Here is a 21,494-nt window from a genome sequence, read left to right on the forward strand (position 1 = left end):
CAGAAGAAATAGAAATAACTGTGTAATGTATGGCTAAGTATTCATTCATCGACTTGCTTCAGCGTTTCTCAAAATCTGGTCACCTGAGACTACTCAAGACCTTTTCAGGTCCATGAATGAGGTCAAAATTTGAAATTGAAATTAGTTCAATTTCAAAATTGAAAATAGTTTCAAACTTTTTATATTATCAAGACATTATTTGTCTTTTTCATTGCTGATGCAAGAGGAATAGTGGGTAAAATTGCTGGTACCTTGACACAAACAGGGGTACAATTGTATTAGGAGTCATTCTTCACTGCCATGCACCCACGTTAGAAAAACAACCCCGAAAAGCTATTTCCCTTAAGAATACCCTTGAAGAAGCTGTAAACCTAATACTTTTATTAAATCCTGAAACTCAATACACATCTTAGGAATATTCTGTGTGACAAAATGGGAAGTATGCGTAAAGCACTTGGGCTGCATACCAACCAGGCAGCAGCTTTATCAAGGCAGAGTGTCTTGGGGCTTGTTTGAGTTGTGAGCTGAGCCAGCTACTTCCATGAGGTTACAGAATCGTGCATAAGTAAAAGATCCATTCAAAATGCAAAATGGACCAATGGATTTTTTCTAGGGTTAGGTGTATTTTTTTTTTTATTGTAACATGGGTTTATAGCATTATGTAAGTTTTGTGTGTACAACAGTATATCTCTACTTCAGTATGCACGACAGCATGCTTCCCACCAAAACAGTTTCAGATTCTACACTGCTACTAACCTTTAGGAAACTATCTCCGCCACTGTAAGAAACTTCTTGAGTTTTAAAGTAGTATCAAGGAATAACCACAATTATTAGAAAAGATTACTAAAATACTTCTCTCCTTTATAACTCCATCTCTCTGTGAATTTGGATTTCCCTCATATATGGCAACCAAAACAATATGAGAATCCAGCTCTATTAACCCAGACATTAAAGAGATTGTAAAAATGTAAAACAGTGCCAATTTTCTCACTAATTTTTTTGTTTGGGAGAATAGATATGTTTCATAAAATCTGTTTTTATGTTACATATATAGGGTATATTACTGTTAGGTAAATCAATACAAATTTTTTAAATTTCTGTCTTAATTTCTAAGTTGGTAAATATTGGTAGATATAAACCACATAAACAAAAGCTTTGAGGGATTCTTAATAATTTTTAAGAGTGTAAAGGGGTCCAGAGACCGGAAAGTTTTAGCGCGAATAATTTACCTAAATCATCCAAATGCCAAACCCAATAAACGCAACAACAGGCTTTTAACTTTTTTTCTCGATTCGATTTTGAAATGAATCTCCAGCTTATGACAAACCAGTGATGACTAGAAGGTTTAGTTGGACCCAACTATGATTATTTTTGATAACTTGCTTATATTGATTAAGGGACCTAACCAACATGCCACATAGCAGAAGTATGGAGGTCCAGAAGTAATCACAAAATGCTTTCAGTTATTTTGTAGATTTGAGTTTGTTAATTTGGTTCTATGAAAGTTCACAGATTAATTGCAGGCATTTATGTCTGTCCACCACATACCACAAGACATGTTAGCATTTCAGATCCTGTGTCCTTCATCATGGGATACTCCATAGAGAAAGGTAGTCTCCTAGGTTTCGGGGCTGCCCCTTAAGCAGCGCTTTGTGACTACTTTTATCTGAAAACCTTAGAGGGGAGGCGGGGTCACACTGTGGAGCATGGCTGGGTGCTTTATATATTTAACTTATTGTAATCTCAAAGCTCCTCCAAAGTAGGGAGTTTCACTCAATCTTTTAAGTGAAGAAACTGAATTCGGTGGAGATTGATTATAAATAAACCAAGATGACACAACTTGTAACAGAACCTCGCCTGGTCTGTATGTCCAAAGCTCACCTGGCTCTCCTTGTTTCTTCATACCAGCACCATGCTCCGTGTCTCCTCTCAGTTTACTCTAACATATTTTGTACTTCCATATTAGGCTTTGAATAGCTATTGTCAAATATGTGCATAAGTAAACTACTGTATGACACATACCATGGGTTTTACATTTTTCAATCATACCAATGATTAAATTATTGTTATTTTTTTAATTTTTATTTGATTTTTTTGATCAGTAATAGTGATTTTGGTTTGTCAGTACCACTCCCTTCATCTAAAGGCATGTTTATTAGTCATTGCTAGAAAAACAGAATACCTTTAGATGTACCCCTGAATTCAGCCAGATCCTCAAAGAGCCATGTGCCTGGAGTTATATTGGTGCTCCCCAGCCCTCTGTAAGTTGCTCTTTCGGTCCAATGCCAACAACTATGAGAGATAGTAAGAAGGCTCCCTAAAGCCCTCATCTATACTGTTAACAGAGTTCTTTTCTAAGGGTTCAGAATGCCTTCTGTCTTACTGCCCATAGCATTAAGCTCCACTAGAATGATTTTTTTTTTTTTAATCTCACGAACCCTGAGAATTGGTTAACAAGTCCAGTTTCCTTCTTCATGTTGACTGTTAGAAATTTGATTTTCATTTGTGACCCATGTTAAGCAACCTTATGAGACTTCATACAGTGTTTTGTTAAATTAGCCTCATTTCTGGCTCCATTGTATGGCTCTTGGTTCCCCTTCTTTTGTTCAGCACTCCTAAGTTGACTTGTCTTTGAAAGGATTCTGAAAGGACCTCAGTTATTTTCAGTTCTAACAAGTCTCTCTTCTTTTCATGCAGGTACTGTATTTGGAAATGGGAAGACCTCTGATTACCTGCTGTTGGGAAACTTCGTTTACACTGTGAGTGTGGAACGTTTGCCTCATTTGCATATAAAATTGAATTTTCATACGAGCTCATTTTCACATTTAAATGTGTGCATTTCTGGATTTAGGGGTTGTTTACACTTCCTCTTAAAAATGAAATGAGATGTTTCGACTAGTAAGAGATTATTTTATATTAGGGTATAAAAATGTCATTTAGGTTCACTGACTTTATAGGCCTTTGGTTGCTCTCATTTTCAATATTCCTTCTTTACACTTATTGCCTCACTTTCCCTTTTTCTCTTCCTTGTCCCTTCTTCCTCAGTTTTATTTTACTGCCCTTGTTCGTATTTCTTTTGCTTTCCTAAATTTATGGCAAATAGTACCATTCTACTTGGGTGTTTAACCAATAATTATTCTAGAACTTAATGAAAATAAAGTTGGGAGAGAAATCTCCACTCTTTTGGGACATTTAACCCACACAAGGCATGGACCTCGCTGTGTTAAGTCACTATGTCAAACACTTAAGGAGGATGCACAGTTGAGTGTGAGCTGCACCCTGCCATTAAAGAACCAAAAAAGGTTTTAAAACCATTTTGCCCTCTAAGGTCAAAAGCTCCACTTGGATGCAAATGCTCAAAGTCACACAATTAGTCTCTAATAAAAGTTTACTCCAACCTTGAACTCAATTCTCCAGCCAGTGTCCTTTCCTCTCCATGGCCCCCAAGTGGGGACAGTGCGCTGTCCTAAATACTAAGTGGCCATTGGTACGGCTGACTCGGTGGAAAAACTATAATACAATGTTTAAATAACTGAATAATAGGAAGTTAAGACCATTAATTAACAGAGGGATTAAGGTTTTGGCAAATGGAGGCTCTCCTTTCCATTGACCTCAATGAAGTAGTTAAAAAAAAAAAGGGAAAACACATTTTGGGGGCTAGTGGTTTGTTTTCATACAACACGAGTGCAAAACAGAAATAATACTTGATGGACTAAGTTTAGAAATAAAGTAGATGTCATAGATGTCTCTGAGGGACTTTAAAGTATCCAAGGCTTAAGAGAGAGTGTTTCTTTAACTTTGTGTCAAAACCTCTCTCTTGTTTTAGAATTTTTTATATAGCTTAAATTAAACACTTAAATTTTAACAAGAGTTTTATTTCTACAGATATTTATCCTAAATTGCTATTAGATATCCCACTGAGAAAGCTCAAATGCTTCACTTTGTCCTGACTTTATGACGCCACTGGAAAGCATCTAATACTGTGTACAAACCCTTAACAGTGCCCAAAAGTAGGACTGCGCCCTTGAAGCTCTCACCACTGATCACCAGTGCTAGGCAAGCGTCACACTTCCATCCCGGCAAACTACTGAAAGTGCCCCAAATTCCTTTGGCTACTAACAGTATTTAATATTTTTGATTATAAATAGATAATAATAGATAATGCTGCAGTGCTAAGCACTGTTCTTGGTGTTTTACCTATAGAGTAGGTAAGTTTTATCAGTCCCAGTTTACAGATGAAGGAGCTGAGACACAGAGAGGTCAAGTAATTTGCCTTGTGCCTTATCAGAACAGTTAATAAATGATGGAGTCTTGAGCACAAATAGTCTGACTCCAGGGCAATATAGTCTGACTCCATTTAGCCATTATGCTATCCTATGGAAAACACAGCACAGTTCGTTAAACCCGGGTCCCCCTACTTTAGAATTAGTAGCATGGGCACCAGTGACAGTGGGTGTGTACAGCATGGAGATGTAACAGGCTCTTACATTCTACTCTGCAGGGTTTCAGGTAAGTAAAGTTACAGAGTAAGTGTTCAGATTTCTAAATATCCAGTTATATTACTTTTACAATTTATCTTTAAAATTTAGAAAATGGAGGCTTTAAGTACTACAGCTGATAAAAAATAAAATTAAAGCAGGCTTGGAAACCCAAGATTACTATAGATGATTCTCCATCACTGTTCATGAATTGTACATGAAGTAGCCAGGCCCATGCTCAGAAGCTCATGGCTGGACTGTCAGCCAGTGAGGGTGAGGGGAAGGCAGGGAAGGGAGTCGGGAATGTGATGCTGTAAATGGCAGTTCCAGCCGGTCGTGGTCCTGATGTTCAGCCACCCAGCTAACTCACTTGTTTCTTTGCTTGTTGGACGTACAAGTCAAGCTGTGAGTAATCTACCAGTCCAATTTGATGAACTATCATATTTATGAAATAAAATAACATTTCCCTTCTGCTTTAGTTTGTGGTGATAACTGTGTGTTTGAAAGCTGGATTGGAGACATCGTATTGGACCTGGGTAAGAGAATCTCTAGTCACAACCAAGGAATATCCCATTTACTTATGTGTCATCACTAATTTTTGTTGTTTTTCGGTCTAACTGCATGTGTCCCTTTACCCTAGTTCCACAGGTTGTTAATTATAGTGGGGGGGAGCAGTCAGGAATGGACTAGGGGGAACTGGAGACTCTAGTGTGGAAACACTGAGTAAAACTTAAGTAAGTTTATTTACCACAAGACTTCTCAAGAGCCCTTAATATATTGCTGTACATTGTAAATATCCCTGGACGGGAGGAAGCCTTCAAACTTATCGACTAGGAATCTTTTCTTAGTAGAGCGTATCCCAAGACTGGCAGAAAACTCATTGGAAAATGATTCTGAAGACCAAAAATATCAGAGAAAGATTTGTCCTCAGACATTTGTAGATATCCAGTCTGAATAAAACAAGTTCCATTTTAGATATGTTAGTACCAAAGTATATTCACATCCAGGTAGAGAGACCCAATAAATAAAAAGAAAGTTAGATGCTCAAGGGAAAGATGGGCACGAGAAATTTGGATTTGACAGTCATCAACACAGAGATTAATATTCATACAAGTGTCTTAGCATCTTTCAGTAAGAGCATTTGGAGCAAAAACTAAGGAGGCTTAAAGATGGTAGCGGATAAAAAAGGTAAGGGTGAAAGGTGAGACCCGCCAAAGGGGTAGAGAAGGAACGGTTCTACATGCCAGTACCACCAGCATTATAACCGATGTGGAAGAGATGAGTGTTTAATGAAAGATCCAATTAAAACATGCAATTATTTAGTTAATAATTGCCATGGGTAATATCTTACGGATGTAGTAAAAAAATTAATAAGGAAATTTGTGAAAGCTTCATCAGTGTGGGAGTCCTCCATCTACCTGATAGTCCTTTAACTCAGCTTCTCTTCCTTCACAGTTCAGCCACATAGCGATCTGGGGCAGCATCGCACTCTGGGTGGTGTTTTTTGGAATCTACTCATCTCTGTGGCCTGCTGTCCCCATGGCCCCTGATATGTCAGGAGAGGTAATGTATCCTAATCACTCATGATCTAACAAACCCTAAAAATTGCTATTCATTAATGAGCCATAATTACTTGGCTTGGGTTTATATTAAAATGGTATTCGTCCATTTTAAAAGCTATTTTTAAACTCCACAGCTGTGAGTATAAAAATTGAGAGAATATTTTAAACTTGGACGTTTTACTTAAATCTGACTTACCCTTTCGTAAGCATAGCTGGGTTAATAAAATGTGGTTGTCGGGAGCTTGAGTCATGTTAAGAATATCCATATAGGGCTTCCCTGGTGGCACAGTGGTTGGGAGCCCACTGCCGATGTAGGGGATATGCGTTCGTGCCCCGGTCTGGGAAGATCCCACATGCCGCGGAGCGGCTGGGCCTGTGAGCTATGGCCGCTGAGCCTGCGCGTCCGGAGCCTGTGCTCCGCAACGGAAGAGGCCACAACAGTGAGAGGCCCGCGTACCGCAAAAAAAAGAATATCCATATAGAGGATGCCATTTTAAAATTAGACCATCAATCCATGCATACTTTTTGAACGAGAGATTTGGAGAAATGCTGAGCTTATGTCTTGGGACAGTCTGTCTTTTTTTTTTGTTATCTCTTATTCTAAAGAAAAGGCTACTGTCACTAGATTAAATGCACTTTTAGAGTTGTCTTAACGACATCAGTTCGGTTTTCATTTTGAAAGAGTTAGGATATCTGACATTTCAGCCTTATCATGGTCCACTCTCAATTCCATCTGTCACTTTCTTGTTACACTGGTAGGAACTGAGTTATTAGGTGTTCGTGGGGGAGTGTCACAAGATCTCCTTTCGTTCAGAAGAGATTCCAGCAGTAGGAGGGTGTATGATTTCAATTGCAGGAAATTTGACATAAAATGTATAAAAGAAAATGTGGAAAACATTTCAGGATTTCCTGTGACCTCACAGTAACTTGCAAATCAAGGTAATGTGAGCTCCGTTACAGTACATTGTTTTCCTGCAGTCACAGGAAACCTTTCCCGGGGTTTCCATTATTTGTTTCCCTAAGTACTGCCTGAGTACCTTTCACTTTTGACAGTCTGGTTTATAGATCATGTTCATGAAATTTTATCTGACAGCATCCTGCTTTTTATAAATTAGCAGAATGCAGGCACATTAAAAGAACAATTTTGTGGTTAAATTTATTAGAGAGAGGCATTACATACTATTACAGCAAAACCAGACATATCAAGGAGCATGTACTTCCTTCCACCCAAAGGGAAGGCTTCTTCTGAAACATGTACTGTGAACTTGAGAAAATTTACAGCATGTATTTCGAGGAGAACAGAGAGAAAGCTGTGAATGCATCACCTCCTTCGCTTGGTTTGAGTCCTTTTTTCCTGAAGAAATAAAATCAAAGACTGTGTATGTCTGCTGATGCCACTTGGAAATTCCAATTCTATTCTTTGTTTTTATTTGATGTGCACTGTCCGATTCGACCTGCTTTTCCCCCCGAGGTCAATTCTAACTTAATATCTTTTTCAATAGACCTCATTTTACCTCATGTCCGAACATTTTATTTTCAAAATGAGTGACACAAAAGATTTGGAAATCGAGATAGTTTGAGCAACTGTAGCCAATCGCTTTGAAGACAAGAACAGAGTTCTTGACCACCTACTTCTAGGACAAGTGTGAAGTTTGACTGGCTTTTAGCCAACCAAATATAATTCTACCCTTGCCTGTAGAATTCCTGGTATTACCCAAACACAAAACTTAATATCGTCTCTTGAGATTTGCGGTGATGCTGTGTTTAATTCAAAGTGAAATGGATGTCAGTACCCCATCACATTTCTGTTCACTTCATATACAGTGCAAAGTGCTAACAGGGCTGCTTTTTCTTGTTGTTTTATTGCTACTGATACTTTGAATATAATGTTTAAATAGCTGGTGCTCCATCGAAAGTAGGGAGACTGGATTAATTCAGCTGTAGGCTTGGCTGGTTGTCCAAGATGTAAATCTGTTTAATGTATTTAAAGAAAAGAATAATAATTTAAATTTATTTAGTACTTACTGTTTGCAAAGCATCTTGGTATGCATGTGTGTGTAAATGAGCCTCACAACAACTGCAAAAAAGGAAGATAACAAGAACGCCACTCACGTTCCCAAGGAGTGATAGCCTACGTTTACTGTTTCCTAGGCACCAGGGTTTTAGGACCCAAAAACGTTGTGTCAGTACTCAATTTTTGAACATTTTTATTGTGCATAGTCACTAGTTCTATTACAATCGAGTTAATTTCAGAAAGAAGTAACTACCCTTAGATTTACATTTTTTAATCTTAAAATTCTATGTTTCAGTCAAGAATATAGCCAAATACATATATGTGAAACATTCATTTATGTGCCAATAGTTATATCTGTATGTGTGTGTATATATATATATATATATATGTATGTATATAATTGGCCAACCATCCTGAATAAAACTTACCTATTCATCTGTTAACTTTCATAGCAATATACTATTATAATATATTTTACATATATATTATTATATATTACATGTAGTAATATAGTGTTGTAAATAACACCAGGATAAGTACAAATATTAGCATTTCCGGACCTGACATGCTTTATGTAATCCGTGTAATGAAACACAGCACAAGGTATCCCCCAGAACATAACGCTATTGCAAAGCATTCCTGGTGTGGGGAAGGCAACTTTCTGTCACCACCACCAGGGCCCTGAGTGTCTAAATCCAAGGACCATACCCCTAGGACTCCAGTTTTTCCCTGTATTGCTTTGGCATCAGTTCCTTCCAAAACTAAATAATTAAATATGTCCGTATGTTTGGGTTGTCTAAAGGCGTAATAAGGGCGCCCAGCTTAGTACAGCATTAATAGAGATGGGTAGGCAAGACCGAAAATAGCAGCCCCATTCCCCCCATCCTGGTTCAGGTGGTATTTTGGAGGATGAGGTACTGTGTGGTTTTAAAAAGCATTCACACTATAGAGAAGTTCTTCAAAAAGACAACCAAGATCTGGGAAAAAGTAACACCAAAAATACCTAAGGTATATTGAACACTTTAAGTACTTGATGTGCACTCATTCAATCGATTTAACAATTATTTGTTGAGATTCTCCTGTGGGTCAGGCGCTGTGGATTCATTAGTGAATAAATAAACAAAAATCCATGACCTCCTCAACTTTCTACTGAAAGGAGACAGGCAAATAAAATAATTAAGTGAAATATATAGACCGATGTAGGTGCTGTAGAGAACACAGCAGGCAAGAGAAACCGAGAACCATGATTTCCATTGCTTCCCATAGCGCCTTGTGGCTTTTACTCACGGTCAAATAAAGAGCCATTGGAGGGGCTTGAGAGAGGCGTGTCATGATCTGACTTATGTTCTCAGAGCAGGACTATGACTGCTGTGTTATGAACTACTTAGGAGATCATTGCAGTAACCCAGGCCAGAGGTAATCGTGGCTTGGGCCAGGAGGGTGGCAGTGGTGAAAGTGGTCAGAGTCTGAATCTAGTTTGAAGGTAGCGTTAATAGGATTTGCTGACAGATTGGACGTGAGGAGTGAGAGGAAAAGAAGTCAAGGTGGATGCCGTCGTGTTGGCCGTGACCTTCAGGACGTGCTTGTCCTCAGCTCACTGGCTCCTCCCAGCAAACTTGTTACCATACCTGTTTTACAGGTGAGAAAACAGAGGCATAGAGAAGTTAAGTACCTCATCTGATACCCCACTGGTACTAAGTGACAGAGGTACGCTTTGACTTAGCTGTGTGGTCCCAGGGTCAGCTACCTTATACGCTGCCCGGTGCTGCTTCTCTGATCATAGTTATTTAAAGGATTCTGCGGTGTATAATCTGGAAATTAGAAGTCTGAAGGGACTGCCCCTCGTGGCAGGTATTTCAAGGATTTGTGTGGACGAGGGAATCTCTGTTTTCTTTTTCCTGACAGCACTGGCTCCCCCACGCCTCTTCCCCCTCACATGTGTGGACATGTCGGTCGTCCCGGTCTTCCTCCCTCCATCCTCTACACCCTAGCCGCTGTGCCAGAAGGATCACCCTCCTCCTCACGTGTCCACTGCCCCTTCGTGTCTTTACTGGTTGCTCTGACATAATGGCCTCAGGCTCCTAGTGCCCCATAAATGCTAAGTAAAGGATCGTGAAGTAAGTTTGTTTTCCTTGCTTGTTGTTATTGGGGGTTTTTTTAACATCTTTATTGGAGTATAATTGCTTCACAGTGGTGTGTTAGTTTCTGCTGTATAGCAAAGTGAATCAGCTATACATATACATATATCCCCATACCTCTTCCCGCTTGCGTCTCCCTCCCTCCCACCCTCCCTATCCCACCCCTCTAGGTGGTCACAAAGCACCGAGCTGATCTCCCTGTGCTATGCAGCTGCTTCCCACTAGCTATGGATTTTACATGTGGTAGTGTATATATGTCCATGCCACTCTCTCACTTCATCCCAGCTTCCCCTTCCCCTTCCCCTTCCCCGTGTCCTCAAGTCCATTCTCTACGTCTGTGTCTTGTTCTGCACAAACACGTGAGAAATGATAGAGTAGAGGTGACATAGAGGCAGAGTTCAGCTCAGATAAGAACATCTTGCTAACATCCAGAGATTTCCCCAACGTGGCGCTTTCCAGCCGCAGAACAGAATGCTGGTCTCATGTAACCAGCCCCAGCATCGGACAGTAGTGCTACTCAGCGGAGCCTTGCTCACCTGCGCCTGCGAAGTTGCTTCCAACTCCTAGGATTCAGATTTTCTGTGGACTTCTCTTCACTGTGTTCTCTCCAGAGGAGTATCTAAAATGTTGAAAGGCACAGACTATTCTGCTCTAGTTAATGTCAACTGGAACTCAGGGTGCAAATTATACACAAGTTAGGCAACTTACAGGTACGGATCTCATGCTTCTGTATTCAGCTTGGGCGCATATTCATACCTAGATCAGGATTTTACAGTCATTTCCAATTTATGTCCTTGATTTGTCTTTGTAGCCCCCATCTGAAGACAGAGCCATTTCTCTCAATATGTTGAAAGAAAATCCTTGCTCACCACGAGGGGGAGGGAAGGGAACCAATATTTATTGTGCACCAGGCATTCTTTGTTTCTTTTAAATCCATATCACAAACCTTTGTGATAAGCAGAGCAATAGCAGGTGACCCAGAGAATTCATCCCAGGTTTTCTCCTCAAATCCCATTGGTTACTCTCAGATCTTGAGTAACTACCTTCTCTTCAGGGCCCATTCCTATTCCTTTCTCTCAGACGGGAATGCTTTCTTTTCTCCTTGCAGCCATTTTCCTTGCATTCCATTGATTTCCCTGATTTATCTGCTGTTTCCCAGGATACCCAGGGCCAGGATCAATTTCCCTCAGTTAGCCAGATATAAAAGCATTCCCGTCTCTTTTTAAAAGTGCCAAGATTTTTAATTCTCTCTTCTCAACACCCACCTAACTCCCTCAACACACGTATAGAAATTCTGCCTCACTTTGTATCCTGGCCTCTCATGTCCTCTTAATAGCAAAATCAGCATATCTAATACCCAGCTCATTTTTTTTTTTTAAATGTGTATATAAGGCTTCCCTGGTGGCGCAGTGGTTGAGAGTCTGCCTGCCGATGCAGGGGACACGGGTTCGTGCCCCGGTCCGGGAAGATCCCACATGCCGCGGAGCGTCTAGGCCCGTGAGCCATGGTCGCTGAGCCTGTGCGTCCGGAAAAAAAAAAAAAGTATATATATATATATATATATATATATATATATATATCTATCTGGAAACCCGGAAGGCACAAGCCAAGTGGCTGGCCGTAAGATCCCGGCTTAAACGGGAGTACCTGCTTCAGTACAATGACCCCAGCTGTCATGGGGTCATTGAAGATCCTGCCTTGACTCATTGGACCTATGCAGGATGAGAAAATATCTATCCCAAATTTCAGACCCACTCCTGAGAGCTCCTCACTTTTAGGAGCTCTGTTTGGAATTGGGCCCCTCCTCTCCTGGTATTATGTTTTCAAAACCGACAGAGATAGGAAAGAAAAACTTATCCGGGAAGGAAAGTTGGATCGAACAATTAACATCTCATTTTAAATCTGGCGATGATGACTATATATATACATATATATATATGAAATTGAAAACCACATCATCAGAGAATGTACAGTTGCCACTCAGATGGTAGCAGGGCCCCATTTACTGAGAGTCAGTCACTGTCATAAGTACTTTTCATGTCTTCAGTCATTTAACATTGTGTATTTAACACAACACCGTGAGGTAGTTCCTATTACGCATTTCACTGACACGGAGTGGTTAAATAATTTTCCCAAGGTCAGCTTGTAAGTATCTGAGCTGCTGTTGGAACCCAGCCAGTCTGCTCCCTTAACCACCATACACCCTGTTCTCTGTCGCTTTTACATTTCTTCTCTCACCTTTTCATTCCTCTGCATTTTTCTCCCAGCCTTATCAACTTCGAAGGTATAAATTCCTTTTAGTGTCAGTGCCCCAATCTAAGTACTTACTTCCATCTGGTTGGTAAACTAAGCCATCCGTTATCTGCATGTAATATTTCCATCTTCAGCTGTGTCCAGCTGCCTGTATCACTGATCAGGCATCGTTTCTTTCCCCCTTCCTTCAGCACATTCTGCATGCCTGAAGTTACCAGAAATCCATCCCCCAGATACCTGAGCGTTTAGGGCAGACTGCAGTCTCTCCAGACGCAGCTAGGGAGGGCTGTTCTCAGTTGGTGGCCAGGGTGTTGCCACTTGGGAAACATTCCTTCCTATAGTGTTGTTTCCACTACAGTAATTCTACATCTCTGCCCCCTAATAATGATTCAAATGATAATGATTAACAAGTATCCCAGTACCACAAATGACTGAACTATTTAACAATTAAAAAAGAATTATGACATCAGGGTAGGGGGAGAGCGGATTCTACAAAGGTGGAAAATGCGACAATAAGAAATTATTTAGGAAAGGAAAATAAAAAGAAAATAGCGTGGCAAGCATGACTGCAACTTTAAATTTGTCTCTGTCTTCCTTTCCTCTCACAAATATGGTTGTGATTTAAGAGGAGGCCTTTTTTTTTTTTCTTCAGACCTGACTTGTATTTTTTCACACCAGTACCACAATTTATGGGGCAAGGTAGGCCCTGGGGAGAAGTGCTATGTTATATAAACATATGCTGGCCTGCCTTTTCAACTTGTCTAGATGATGTTACTGGGTATTTTTCGAATTTCCAGAAGAAAATATTTTAGGCACTATGATTAGTAGACCAGATTACAAAGTAAAAAGTACGCTACATCAAGGATCATTTCATATCACGATTTATACCAGAAGCTTAGTATCGGCAGAGCTTTTCAATGTATCGCGGCATTGCAGACACACACTGTAAAGTCTTCCCAAGCGCATCTGGTTCTGCTCTCCCTGGCCTGAGGGATCTATAAAACTACTGAAGGAAATTGACGTTAGGGAACGAGCATGTGTTTTACAGAATTTCAGATCTCTTGATTGAGGTTAGTAAAGTCTCTCTGAAAAACAATAAAAATCTTTGTTGAACCCTTTTAGTGTCACCCCTGTAGGAAAGGTATTAATAAACCACGTTAGTGATACGATTTTCCTAAGTTGTGCTGTTGCCCATTTTACCAGCATAATGAATTACTTTGCATATGAGGAATTTCCTGGTTTAAAATAGTCCTTATTCATCTCTCAGCTTTTAATTACCTAGATAGCATGTAATAATTTATTGGTCACAAGACCAGGCCTTGCGGATAGGGTGGAGCAGTGTTACGATACGAAGGAGTTTCATGCAAGATTACTGGGTTTAGCCAAGTAGCCTGGAGGGAACAAGAACCCTAAACTCTGTCAGATGCTCTTCAATGAGCCAACAGTTGGGATCCCATCCAGTAAAACATGCCATTGGTCAGGGCCCTGACAGTGAATGAGACAGGCACATCATCACGGGTCTCAAAGAAGCTGGCTGCGTGGCCACTTCCAAGCCCATTTTGTAAAGAGAAGCCTTGTAGAAACACTGAGAAGCAAAGAGAGACATGGATGTGACAAATGTAATGGCCAATCAGGACATTGGCACACATTTTAAAGTTAAAGCTCTCTTTAGAGTCACTGTGAGAGCTGGCATTGCTTTTTGTAGACACAGCACCCTTTCCTACCATACAGAGCAAATATATATTGAGTCTCTAGCGTATGTGTGTTACGGGCTCTTTGTTAGGCAGTGGAGGATGCAGAGGGTGAACAGAATTGGTCACTTCCCTTAAGGGTCTCATTTTTTTATTGATGAGCTGTTGACGTCATAAATGTGAGGGATGATGTGGTGCACCCCAAGTGCCATGGCAGTGAACAAGGCGTGGAAAGCTGGGCAAAGCTGCTCTTAGTACGGCAGAACTTTGGCTGTTCTCTAGAATCAGTGCATTCTCGCGTTCGTTCATTCCGTAATTATTTATCGAGTGCTTAATCGGCTCTAGGCACCGTGTCAAGGTAATGGGTTAATTAGACAAGATACCCATTAGCGTTCAGGTTGAGAGAAGCAAGGAGAGGGAGAAACAGTCACTGAGTCTGTTAACAAATGACTAAATGTTGAACGACTAAAGATAATTTCACAAAGTGATAGGAAGAAAACAGGATGATATAGTAAGGGACAGGAATGTAATGGCTGCTCCAGGAAGGTGTTTTTCGAGAACAGATGATTAAGCGGAAATTCCAATGATGTGGAGATGCCTCCATGTGAAGAAGAATATTTTAGGGCTGAAGGAACAGCCCGTGCCCAAGCTCGGAGGCAGGAATGAGCCTGGTAGATTCAAAGACTAAAATGTCAGTGTAGCTGGAGCAGAGAGAGTGGGAAAGAGTGCTATGAGATGGAGCCAGTGAGATGGGCAGAAAGCATATCACCCCTATAAGCGCAGCACTCTGGCTCATAAGACCAGTACAGCTTGTTTTTGAGTTGCGTGCCAGGGAGCAATCAAAAATGCTCATAAAAGAAACCATGAATGTCACTGTGCCATCTACTTCAATAAAGCTCACAACTGGACACAATTCTTGCATTCCATGAGATGGTAAGGAAAAGAGATCATCAATGAGGTCAAAAGCTGCTTGGTTCCAAGTTATCACTAAGGCTCCCTAGCATGTATCATGCAAAGCAAGTTATTTTATGGCATATTTTTTTACGTTAAAAAAAGAAGTAACTGTGGATTAAACAAGATAGAAACATTTCTCTCTCATGTGAAAAAATGTCCAGTGGTGTCCGGTAGTTCCAGACTGGTATGGCAGCTGCACAGTCATCCAGGACCAGATTTCTTCTATCTTGCTGCACTGTCAACTTTCGTGTCCTTCTTCGTAGTCCAGAATGGCTGCTTAAGCTCTAGCCATTTTATCAACATTCCAGCCAACAAGAAAGGAAAGAAGGATTAACCCTTTCTCTCCGAAGTTCTTTCCTAGACATTGCCCACCACATTTCCTCTTAGCTCTCATTAGCCAAAAGCTAGTCACATGGCCATACCTAGCTGCAGTAAGAGAGCCGGAGGAACATAGTCTGAGCTAGAGGAGAAGGTGTTCAGCCAGGATTCAAGTGGTTGCATCTAAGAAGGGGAGAGGAGATATATTGGGAGGCAACTAGAAGTCTCTGCCATGAAAGTCAATAAATTTTCAACATAAGCCATATGTTAGGTGTTTTTTTTTTAACATCTTTATTGGAGTATAATTCCTTTACAACGTTGTGTTAGTTTCTGCCGTACAACGAAGTGAATCAGCTATATGTGGCACATATATACAATGGAATATTACTCAGCCATATATTAGCATTTATATGTCCATAGGTAAATGGTTTTTGAAGTTCCGAGTTTTTAAAATATAATTTCCTAAAACAGATGGTAATTAGATGACGGAATGGAGGTGTTAGTTAATATTACAGTGGTAATCATTTTGCAATGTACAAATATATCAAATCAGCACACTGCACACCTTAAACTTACGTAATGTTATACATCAATTATATCTCAATAAAGCAGGAAAATAAATTTTTTAAAGAAAAAACTTCCTACAATCTGAAATATAGGCCATTATGTTTCACAGATTGAATTACTAGTAATCAGAGAATTGATGCTTTATGAGATGGTTTTTAAGAAGATAAAATACAGAGCCATCACAAAATTATAAAACCTTTTAAGAATGATATAACAAGTAAGCATACTGAGCATTGAGATAAGGTGCCCTATCTTATACAACTTCTCCAGTAACATCAGAACATTTTAAAATTATAATTCTCATAATAAAAAAGAATATTTTGTTACTAATTTTGTCCTCATTTTTCTGGTACTTTTAAGTTTTTTAAACAGCACAATAAAGAAGATTAAAATAAAACAAAGCAAAACAAATTCTGTTCTTAATTACTTTTACTATTCTGGGAACTATATCCCTAGAAAATAAAGTTTCAGAGCCATACATTTTCTAGTGCTCTTGATTCCTTTTTAGAAGGGCTATTTTTGCATGTTCAATTCTCAGTATATATTGATACACAGTCAAATTTTACTTTAAAAAAAAAAGTTAGCTTCTGATTGATCTAGGTCCCAACTAGCTCTTCTTCCTTTTCCTCTGAACATCTCTTTTAATCATTTATTTCCGGAGGGTGGAGATGCAAATGTTGTTTTTTGCATCATTCATCTAGATTGAACATTGGTTCTTAGTCCCGCAGGGTGATCACGCCTTCTTCATTTCCTCACCACCACCCAGGAATGTCCAAGGGGAAAAAGAGCACATAAACGATGTGAACTGGCATCTGATTTGCATATTTTCTAAGATTTTCTTTGTTTGGAACAATTTGCATATTTTCTAAGACTTTTGTTTGTTTGTTTGGGATAATCCAAACCAAGGGTTTTCTTTGTCTCTGAGTAATCAAGAGCTTCTGGTATAATTGCAAACATATTGGGGTTTATCCAAAACACCCTTCTCCTTAGTTATTTTCTGGGTGTTCTGCTCTATCTACTTTTATGGAGAAAGTAATAATTCATCCCATATAAGAGTCCAATTTAGCTCAATTCAACTGAGATTTATGGAGTGCCTTGTGTCAGGACCTATACTGGGTGTCAGTGGATCAAAAGTTGAAAAAAGAGAGTCCTGAGGAGCTTGAGTCATGAGCAAACCAACAGATCAACAGATCATTAGAATGTAAGACGCTAGTTATTTTGATCAGGATTCGCAGGGGCTAGCAGAGGAGAGGGCACTCAACCCCCCAGGCTACAGTTCGGAGAGTTTAGAAAGGTTTCTTGGTACTGCTGTTCCCCACACTGTGCAGGAAGCCAAGAGAAAGAAGGGCCTTCCAGCTAGAGAGCAGCCCAAGCAAAGAGGGAAGTTGGAACTGAGAAGTGTAGCCAAGACCAGATCACAGAAAGTTACCCGAATGTATTTACATCATTACATTAAGCTGTGGCAGATTGCAATTCCTTATGAAATACATAGTATTCCAGAAGGTACCTGAGGCCATAGAACACAGATTCAGGTCAGAGGACGTGATATATAAATGCTAGTAATAAGCTAGTGAGTGATGAAGAACATTTTTTATATTTTGGCATGAATATGTATCACATAATATAATCGAAAATTTGCAAGAATTCTGTTGAGCTAAAATAAGACATCAAAGACCTTTCTCAGCGATAAGCTCCAGACCATAGAACTTGGCATGGGTATTCCTCTGTCTTTGGGTTTTATCCGAGGGATGTTTTGAGCCTCACCACCCAAGATGTGTAGCCACTGAAGACTTTCAGTGGAAGTTCACCTCTTCAAGCCAAAGTTCGCATGAGCTTGAAATTTCTCTCTGGTTAAAGTGCAGAGTTCACCACTTAGTGTTGACCCAGTTATACTTATGTACCTCTCAGTTCAACTCCATGCCCAGGTACTATAACGAATTCAGACAGAAAGGGTTAAATTTCTGAGAAAGGCTCCCACAACTTGGAAATCTCTGTCACGCCATGGTGTTTCCCAGGCTTTGGTCACAAAGACGCTTTAAGAAACCTTTGCAAGTTTACATTCAAGTAACACAATAATATCTGAAAGCAGAGTTGATTTTGATCATCTGATGTCGTTTCCATACATCAGTGGCAGTGTTGCCAGGAGAAGGCAGAATTTCGATGCAGTTAAAAGCATTCTGTGGGGCTTCCCTGGTGGTGCAGTGGTTGAGAGTCCGCCTGCCGATGCAGGGGACACGGGTTCATGCCCCGGTCCGGGAAGATGCCACATGCCGCGGAGCGGCTGGGCCCGTGAGCCATGGCCTCTGAGCCTGCGCGTCCGGAGCCTGTGCTCCGCAACGGGAGAGGCCACAGCAGTGAGAGGCCCGCATACCGCAAAAAAAAAAAAAAAAAAAAAAAAAAAGCATTCTGTGTATATAACATTGATATTTTGCCATTAAAATATAGATGTTAACCTTGTGGGTTTCAGCTTTCAGGGTACTAAAGAGTATCACTGTATCTCAGGCTCAGTGAGTCAGCCTCCCCAGTCCCCTGAGAAAGGGAGCTGGAGGAGGAGATACCATGTGGGTAACTGCGGTGGGATGAGATGGGACTGAAAGTGAAATACAGCAAGAGAGTCTACCTTTTCCAAAGAAACATTCAGCTGATACAGCAGAGATGAAGCATTGAGGAGCAGTAAGGAGGGAAGAGCCACAACTTGGTGGGAAAGGTCCAGAAAGTTTGTATGAAAAGAAACAATACCTGCATAACCTGAAGTTGAGCACTGATTTTTTTTTTCTTTTGATGAAAATGATTTCATGAAGAAGATGGTTCCAGAGGAGACCAGAAGGGTTAACTGAAACATAGGAGGAAGCAAGAGAAGTTAAATGATCTCATAACTTGGTAGATGGCTCTGAAACAAAAGAAAAGTGGGAGTTGTGGGTTCTGAGGGTCACAAAACCACATCACAGTACAGATCATCTCTGAAGAGTTGCTCTACCAGGATGTTTCAAAGAAGCCAGAGCCAGAAAGAACAATTAAACTCAGATTTAATTAAACTCTTGGACACCCCACCCAACCAAATCCTAAGAAGCACATAACAGGATATACAAGCTATATGTAATATAAGCTTTGGGAGTTCTCTCCAAAACTTGCTAACTCCCTTGGAAAAGCCCTAAATCTCAAAGATAAATAGCCCTCCTACCCAAAAAATTTGAAAGGTCTCATTCACAACAGCAACGAGAGACTTTAGCCAGATGTGTGTATGGTTAATGGGAAAAAAAACTGGAAAATTTGACAAAAATGAGAGAATATTTTTTAAATGAGTTGAATAAATAAACATACCATGTCTCTGAATAAGAGGATCACTATTAAATCACTTCTTTCCATTAGAGAACTGTTTGGGGGAAAAGAAAAAAAAATACATCTCCTTGTGATTGTGATCTAACCTAGGAAAATAATTCTAAGTGCAGAAAAAGGTTAGAGTGTGACTGAAAAGGGCAGCTTTATTATAACTTGTTTAGTTGTACCGTTTAGACAGATACCATTGAGTGTATGTCCCCTCAGATGCCTCCCGACTCTGCAATGTCCATGGTGACAAACGTGTCCACACACAGTATTTCCCTAAATTCTTATTCTTCACTTTCTGATCAGCTGGTGAACCGGGAGTAGGAAACAGGTCATAGACAATGCACCCTCCCTCGCCTGGCTAGCTGAAGCCTTGCCTCTTCCTCTGAATACCTCCCATATCAGTAAAAATTGATGTTTTTGCTTTTTTTTTTTTTTTTTTTTGCGGTACGCAGACCTCTCACTGCTGTGGCCTCTCCCGCTGCGGAGCACAGGCTCCGGACGCGCAGGCTCAGCGGCCATGGCTCACGGATCTAGCCGCTCCGCGGCATGTGGGATCCTCCCGGACCGGGACACTAACCCGTGTCCCCTGCATCGGCAGGCAGACTCTCAACCCCTGCGCCACCAGGGAAGCCCCAGAATCTCTTTAATTTTTAAATTTATTTGATACAATATATATGACTTACTATTTATCATTTTAACCATTTTTCAGTGTACTGTTGAGTGGTATTAAGCTCATTCACAGTGTTGTGCAACCATCACCACCATCCACGTCCAGAACTTTTTCATCTTCCCCACCTGATACTCTAGACCCATCAAACAATAACTCCCCGTTACTGCTTCCCCCCAACCCCTGGCAGCCACTATTCTACTTTCTGTCTCTGAACTTGATGACTCTAGGTACCCCTTGTAAGTGGAATCCTATAATATTTGTCCTTTAGTATCTGGCTTATTTCACTTAGCGAAATGTCTTCAGGGTTCATCTGTTTGTAGCCTGCGCCAGAATCTCATTCCTTTTTAAGGCTGAATGATAGCACATGGTATTAATAAGCCACATTTTGTTTATCCACGCATCTGTTGATGTTTCCACCTTCTGGTTATTGTGAATAATACTGCTATAAACATTGATATGTGGATTTTTTTTTTAAATAGAGCAGATCAGATTTACCAATGGATTGGAAGTGTGGTCTGAGAGAAAAGGAGGAAAAGCAAGTTTTTTGGCCAGAGCAGCTGGAAGGATAAAGTTTATATTTGCCGAGACAGAGAAGACTGGGATTTTATATTCTTTTTATTTAACGTAGCAAAATAGTCATGTTGTGTAGTTAAGAAAAGTCTTCATTAATGCCGGTATGAGACCTTCCTTCTCTTCCTGCCCATTCTACATCCCTTCCTCGCCCCCTCCCACAAAAAAATTGTTACTTTTAGTTATCATACTTTCCCTGGATTTGCCAAAATATTTCTGTTGATTCAAAAGGGAGATGGGGAAGGTAATTTAACATGCTTAGCTTTTAATGCATGTCACTCGGCCTTTGTAACAGATAAAATGACCTCTATTGGAAAAGGATGGTTAGGGAGCTGAATCAAGCCCTTCTCCTCTCTCCCCAAATCACATAAATATCTAGTTATAACTGCTCCCAGAATAACTCCATGCCAGAGCACAAGAAAGCCAAACATCTCAGGAATATAGTCCCAAGGCTCTGGTGTTTTTTGACCTTTAATTGCTCTAAACACTAGGTTGTAAGAACTTATTTATTCAACAGTTATTTATTGAACACCTGGCTGGTGGTTAAGCACTTGGGCTGTAAGAATTCATCAAGATATATTTCTTCCTCTTACAGGGATTATAGTCTGCAACTAGAAAATGGGTAATAGTTACCACCAAAGTGGAGGCACAAAGTAGGGTCAGCTAACCCAAGTCTAAGGAAAGCAGTGACATCTGATGTGAAAACTAAAGAGCAAGCAGGAGTCACAGATACAGGGTCCAAGGACGAGAGTAAGCTTGGGCAGATTCCAAAATCTGAAACACTTTGTGAAGCTAGAGATGGGGGCTGGCTTGAGAGATGATGTAGGAGACGTAATCAGAAGTCAGGTAGGAAAGGTCATGAAATCATATTACGGATTTTTGTACTCCATCCTGAGGCTGGTATAAAGCCACTGAAAGGGTTTAATCCAAGAACTGCTCAAAGCTAATTTGC

The 21,494-nt window shown here is 40.2% G+C and overlaps 1 protein-coding gene across 2 annotated transcripts in view; it reads left to right on the forward strand.

The window, feature by feature from the left end:
- Positions 1-21,494, forward strand: part of ATP8A1 (ATPase phospholipid transporting 8A1) — a 236,858-nt gene that overhangs the window by 195,927 nt on the left and 19,437 nt on the right. For both annotated transcript variants that reach the window (XM_060148261.1, XM_060148260.1), the window contains 3 exons: positions 2,698-2,759; positions 4,958-5,014; positions 5,934-6,041. In XM_060148261.1, coding sequence (XP_060004244.1) covers positions 2,698-2,759; positions 4,958-5,014; positions 5,934-6,041 — 227 coding nt within the window. The remainder of the gene's footprint in view (positions 1-2,697; positions 2,760-4,957; positions 5,015-5,933; positions 6,042-21,494) is intronic.

The sequence above is a fragment of the Lagenorhynchus albirostris genome, chromosome 4, assembly GCF_949774975.1.
Source record: "Lagenorhynchus albirostris chromosome 4, mLagAlb1.1, whole genome shotgun sequence".
NCBI lineage: Eukaryota > Metazoa > Chordata > Mammalia > Artiodactyla > Delphinidae > Lagenorhynchus > Lagenorhynchus albirostris.